Source organism: Gadus chalcogrammus, chromosome 12, assembly GCF_026213295.1.
Source record: "Gadus chalcogrammus isolate NIFS_2021 chromosome 12, NIFS_Gcha_1.0, whole genome shotgun sequence".
NCBI lineage: Eukaryota > Metazoa > Chordata > Actinopteri > Gadiformes > Gadidae > Gadus > Gadus chalcogrammus.
Window position 1 is genome coordinate 28,978,302 of NC_079423.1, and position 6,136 is coordinate 28,984,437.

Genomic DNA, 6,136 nt, shown 5'->3' on the forward strand with positions numbered 1-6,136 from the left:
AGAATACTACATAAATGAAAGTACTTGGTAACATGTTAAGGTAAAGCAGAGGACAAGATGTTTTTAATTATGAGTAACAGGCCATTGTATGTAATTGGGATATAGCAATTGGTTGTGCATTTATTAAAATATGAAGACTATTTTGTCTTAGATTAACAGAGAAAATGAGTTGCTTTTGGTTACAAAGAAAGTCAGTGTTGTACAAATGCACAGTGTGTTAATGTATCAAAATTCCAAAATTAGACAACTACGGTGAGATGGTGCGCTCGGGTAGCTAAATTGGCTCAAAAACTGGATAAATTGTTGACTTTGTAGACCTGTGTTTACCGGAAAAAAGAAAAGAAAAAAGCTATAAGTGATACTATATATTTTTAAGCAAATCGAGCTTATTTACTATTAAATTGCATTATATTGTCTATTAGTTATGTTAATATCTTATTGTGTTCATATCTAAATATAATAGTTTTTACCTGAGTTTTTTTACATTTGTAATTTATCTGAACAATATCTGTGAATGAACAGTTGATTCTGTAGTGCGATCTGTTGACGACAGTGACATCTCCTGGACAGATTTAATCGTTGCATCGTTAAAACTATGATCGTAGGGCTTTACTTACATTATGACTCTTTCAAGATGACTCGTAGGCCTACTTGTATATTAAAGTGCTATATTTTATAATTGGAAATTGTCAACTACAAAAAGTGAGAGACGTTTTCATTGATTCAAACCCTTCCTTGTGTGACGCCACACACAGGCGACAGAGGAACGGCAGCCCAGTGTCAAATAACAGAGGAAGCAGTGAAAGAATGGCTCGTGTAATTTACTGTAGCGTTATGCATTTTGCTAACTTTTTTGTCTTCGTCCTAATCGCCGATTTGTGTGCAGCAAGTGGTTCCCCGGATGGAACCAAAACGGTGGAGTTTAACGTTAAACCCGGAGGTGTGCAGCACACATTCTCTGAGACCATTGTGAGTAGGCTACAAGCAACACTTATTCGTTTTTGCTATTTCGAATTAAAAAATGTTATTTTTAATTTACACATTTAGGGATACTTACAACCTAATGCTGTAATCTATTTGCCAAGATGCAAATGTATATTGACTACGCATGTCATTTTATAAGGGGGTTTACAGATTAACCTTGAATGATTTTACCTGTGTTTTTTGGTACGCATGTCTATATTTATTAAAAACAGCTATCACTATTGTGCAGGGTTATTGATAACCTAAAAACTACTTAATAGACTCGATTTGGCCCAGTAGCTTTGAATAAGTTGCAGGCGCATAGTGATGACGAGGACAGAGCCTCTGAGAGGCTGACACGTTGTGCCTCTGCCACAAGGCTCTCATTGATTGGTTGAGGACCGCAATTTGTAAACACAGTTGTAAACCACAAAGAATGTTGCTATGTGTGCCGTGTAATATGTGTATATGTGCATTATTCTTTAATGAAAAATAATAATGTGAATTTCAATATGCTAACATTTTAAATCTTTCATTTTTAGTTAAATATATATTTTGCATCTATCAAGCCGACTACCAAGACCATAGACCATTTCTTGTTTGAAATAATATTGAATTACATTTAGAAAATTATAATTCATAAATCTAACGTTTTTTATCTTGTATTAACCGGTTCACAATGTTTCTTTTGTGTTTCAGCGGGATCACGAATGCTCATTCACTTATGCCTCACAAGGGGGAACCAATGAGGTGAATATCTAGTTCTGCTCTTTCTTTTTCACATATCCCGTAGAATGTGTCTCAGGTTGAATGTGACTTACTTACACTGTGTGTGTGTGTGTGTGTGTGTGTGTGTGTGTGTGTGTGTGTGTGTGTGTGTGTGTGTGTGTGCGCGCGCCACAGCAATGGCTCATGAGTATCGGCTTGAGCGATGACGATAAACTGTTCTCCTGCTCTATATGGAGGTAAGCCAAAGTGAAGTTCCCCACATGCACACTTACCATACAGCTATAGGGGACAATTCCCATGCTGATCAGTTCAAGAACTTCATGTTCAACGCCACTTAATGTAATACAGCATTGGCAGTATTGGTGGTCGCAGTTAGGAAGAAACAGTCAATGACGCACGACGCAGTAAGGGGATAAGTGAGTAGAGATTGTGTTGCTGATGACTTGACAGCCACGCGTGTCTCTCCCCAGGCCCCAGGGCAAGTCCTACCTGTTCTTCACCCAGTTCAAAGCCGAGCTGAAGGGAGCCAAGATCGAATATGCCAACGCATATGTAAGTACCCATGCCAAGTCCGCTCGGGCCGTGTATCGAAATGCAGCATTTTATCTTCACAAGTAATCCCCTACTGCCGCTCCCGCCGTGTTGCCAGGGATCCCAGTCAAGAGGACATGTTGAATATGCTAATGTTTGGCTCACTGGCCACGCCCGGAACCAGCAGAATTTCAATGAAAACGATGGCAATCTGTAGACAGCCTCCCACTCAGTTCAGAGTATACTATGTTACGGAGTATACTATGTTTTTATTTCAGAACCTCCTGCTTGTTTCTCCCTCCCCATAGCTGGCTGCAGGGTCGATAGTGCCTTTGAGTAGCGTAATCACTAAATAGGTTGCTATTTTTGATGCGACGATGAGTGATGTACAACAGTTCAATGTCCTTTGCTGAAAAGCAGAGGATCACGATGCTTTACGGTGTACGGATGATTATGATGATGACAAAACATTACTTTATATTGCCCCGTCTAGCTCTGCACAAACAACCTAATGTGTAAAAAGCACCGCACCCAATTAGTTTTCACAGTTTTTATTATGGCACATAAACTGATGCCCAGCCATTAGTCAGAGCACCACCCGTCCTCTTGCCCTCCTTCTTCTCCTCCTCCACCCTTCCAGTCGTCCTCTGTTCCCCTCCTCCTAGGTCGACCTTGTCCCCTGCAAGGAAGACAAATAAACATAAAACACAAACCACCATAAATGATGGACCCACATAACTGTGTGTGAGTGTGTGCATTTGCGCACGTGTGTGCATGTGTGTGAGCCCTGGTGACGTGGGATCTCCTTGACCTTGTTAACACACACACACACACACACACACACACACACACACACACACACACACACACACACACACAACCCCCTGGCGCGTCTGCTGCAATGAAATTGTTTTCTCCCAGTGCCTCCTCTCATCCTGTTATCTGACTTTGGGTTTTTATATTAATGTGTATATATATGTATTTATTTATTTCCCCATATCTCTCCTGTTCTTTTCTTTGAATGTCCTCTTCGCCCCTTCTTCTTCCTCCTCCCGGCGGCACCTCCAGTCCCAGACGTCTGAGGGTGGCCAGAGGGACGTGGCTTTGAAGCCGGAGGAGTTCACCGTGGGAGACTCCACGGGTACGGGCGCTGCAGGCTGCTACTCCTCATGGCGGTCTCGCTCTCTCTCTCTCTCTCTCTCTCGCTCTCGCTCTCGCTCTCTCTCTCTCTCCCCCCTCTCTCTCTCTCTCTCTCTCTCGTGCTCTCTCTCTTGCTCTCGCTCTCTCTCTCGCTCTCTCGCTCTCTCTCTCCTTTGTTTCAGTTCTTTCCGTGATTGTTTACCATCAGGGCATACATACTCTGCAGGCCAGATGTGTGTGGGTGTTTATCCCTGTGCTCCTGTTGTTTTCCGACGCGTGTTGTTGCACCCATGTTCTTTACAATGTGCTCTTTTCCTGTGCCACTACTCGATCACAATAGCATTGAGGTCCTGGGGGAGTCGTTGGGTCCAGACCCCCTTCTAGCTGCCACAATTGACTTGTAAACGGCCAAGTTCTTGTCAAAGTAGATGAATGGCGAGAAGTATGTAGAGACAAAACTTAAGAACTATACCGGAATTACTTCAGAACTATACCGTTGACAAATATAGAAATATCTTTTGACGTTGTTATGCTATGGCCACGCTATGGTTACGCTCGGCTATGGTTACGCGATGGCCACGCTATAACTTGTATCTGGCCTTCACCAAATTTATTGGCGGTTACTATAGCTACATGCTGTCCCAAGACAATGCAGCTCTTCCTTCCAAACATCCGATCCTCAGTTGAGTTGATTAGCTAGAAGTCAACCTCACCAATGTGAGGATCAGGATATCAGTCACCTCAGTTCCCATGAACATGTTTGAATTGTTAAAAAATATGATCTGGAGCATTGTTTTCTTTTCCTTTTTCTCTTCCCCAGTGACTCACACAGACGGGAAGTTCCGGGCAGAACTCTCAAAGCTGACCATGATTGGCCGAACTAAACACGACGAGCTGTAGCTGTTGGAACTCTCTAAGCTGACCGTGATTGGCCCATCCCGACGCGATGAGCTGTAGCGTTCAAAGCTCTAGCTCGACTCAGGTCACGCTGAGCCACCGGGACTTTTGAATTCTTCCAGGCCTCGGCCTTCTCATAACGGATAGTAAAAGCAGAATTGATTTTGTCTCTCTTTTGAAATGTCTTGACGGGCCAAAAGATCTGACCGGGATGGGTTCTTCATGTTGTTAATTAGTGTTGAGAATCAGAAGGAAATTAGTTTACCTTGGAGATTGAATGTTTTCACGCAATGCACGTAACTTGCTTTATCTTTTGGCATGAGCGTTAGTCTTTAAATACACATAACATCCTGTCTTAAGTGTTTGTTTTGCTCCGTTTTTCTTTTTCCTTCCACTGAATCTCAAAGGTTATAGAGTAAATCTTTTGATCCATAGGGGAGACGGTAATCGCCGCAGAGTTTGTTTTGTTTTACTTGTAGTGTACAAGGGATTGTTCCAATTTTGTTGTAAATGTTAATCTCGCAGGGGTATTAATCTGCAATGTGGCCGTCATACTCATACTCATCGTATAGAACATAGAACATCTCTGTTCCCTGATCCTGATCCTTGAGCTGAAGAATTATGAGTCCGCTGTTGAAGAAGAGCACCAGGTTCTTCTCTCTCTCTCTCTCTCTCGCTCGCTCGCTCTCTCTCCCCCCCCCCCCCCCCCCCCCCCCTCCCTGATCTGCATCTGGATCAGATCCCTCACTCTAGATTTAGACCCCCGCTAGTATTCATCAGTCCAGCTGGTCACTCCCATTCAGAGACTTAACCTTTTTTAGAATAGCGGTAATCCTCTCTGAAAGATATTCAGCCGCGGCCGGGCTGCCTCTCTGGAGATCATAAACTCTCCATGCCCTCCGTATACACTCACTCACTCAATCCCTCCTCATAACCCACTCGTGTCGATCTGTGAAGAGCCAACTCCTTTTACTACCAGGCCGTAGTAGGAGCACCCAATCGCCTGCGTCTCCCTCACGTTGATCCCATCAGCCACCCTGATCCATGCGAGGTGCATGTGGTTGACGCCCGTGAAGTTTGCGCGTGCGCGTGTGTGTCGTACCGTGTCTTCTCCGAGGGCGTGGAGTCTCTGTTCTCTGCCTTGAGGCGATTGCTCTGCTTGGGAAGAAAGCTCCCAGCTGGATCGGCGTGACATCACTTCCTCCCCACCTCCACCACCACCCCCGGTCAGAGATTATGCTCCCACAACGGTCTCAACAGGAAATGCCAGAAGTGGATGCTGAGTTACAAGGGGAAGACACAACATGACAGTTAGGCCCCAATGCATCCCGCAAACAAGTTTTCTGTCTTTTTCTTTTTTCCCTTTTCTCTCCTTTGTTGTTCCTTTCACACCGACATGTGTTGGCAGTTTTAATAGAGGCGGGCTGTCACTTGACTGAAATCGACTGGATGTTTGTCCCTTGTTGTGTCAACTGTGATCTGACTTGAACGTCCAATGCATTGTTAGAAAACATGAAAGGAGAGAGAGGGGAGGACAGGTGACATTTGAAGTGACATTTGAGCTCTAACAAAGAATTTTCTAGGAAACAGGCAGACACTGCATAATATATTCTGTGTACAAAATATGTATGCCCCTTGCTCTCTTGTCTGGTTAAAATATGAACTGTATAAACCTAAGTTAAAAGTTTACCCACAAAATATTCAGAAGAGAAATGCACATTTATAGTGGTCCGCACCACATCCGTACTTGATATGCATTGAATCAACCTTAAAAAAATGGAATTGGTTTCAGGAAGTAAATGAAATGTCCTTTTGTTATCTGAAAATGTCCTGTAATAAATGGGTTAGCGAGATAAAAATGCTTCCATTGTCTCAC

At 43.5% G+C, this 6,136-nt stretch overlaps 1 protein-coding gene across 1 annotated transcript; it reads left to right on the forward strand.

Moving 5' to 3' along the window:
* The first annotated feature begins 729 nt into the window (after nt 1–729).
* Nucleotides 730–4,958, forward strand: mydgf (myeloid-derived growth factor). Its single transcript, XM_056603693.1, has 6 exons — nt 730–969; nt 1,663–1,713; nt 1,867–1,928; nt 2,163–2,244; nt 3,292–3,364; nt 4,184–4,958. The coding sequence occupies exons 1-6, from the start codon at nt 808–810 to the stop codon at nt 4,261–4,263; spliced, it is 510 nt and encodes a 169-aa protein (XP_056459668.1). The 5' UTR covers nt 730–807; the 3' UTR covers nt 4,264–4,958.
* The last annotated feature ends 1,178 nt before the right edge of the window (nt 4,959–6,136 follow it).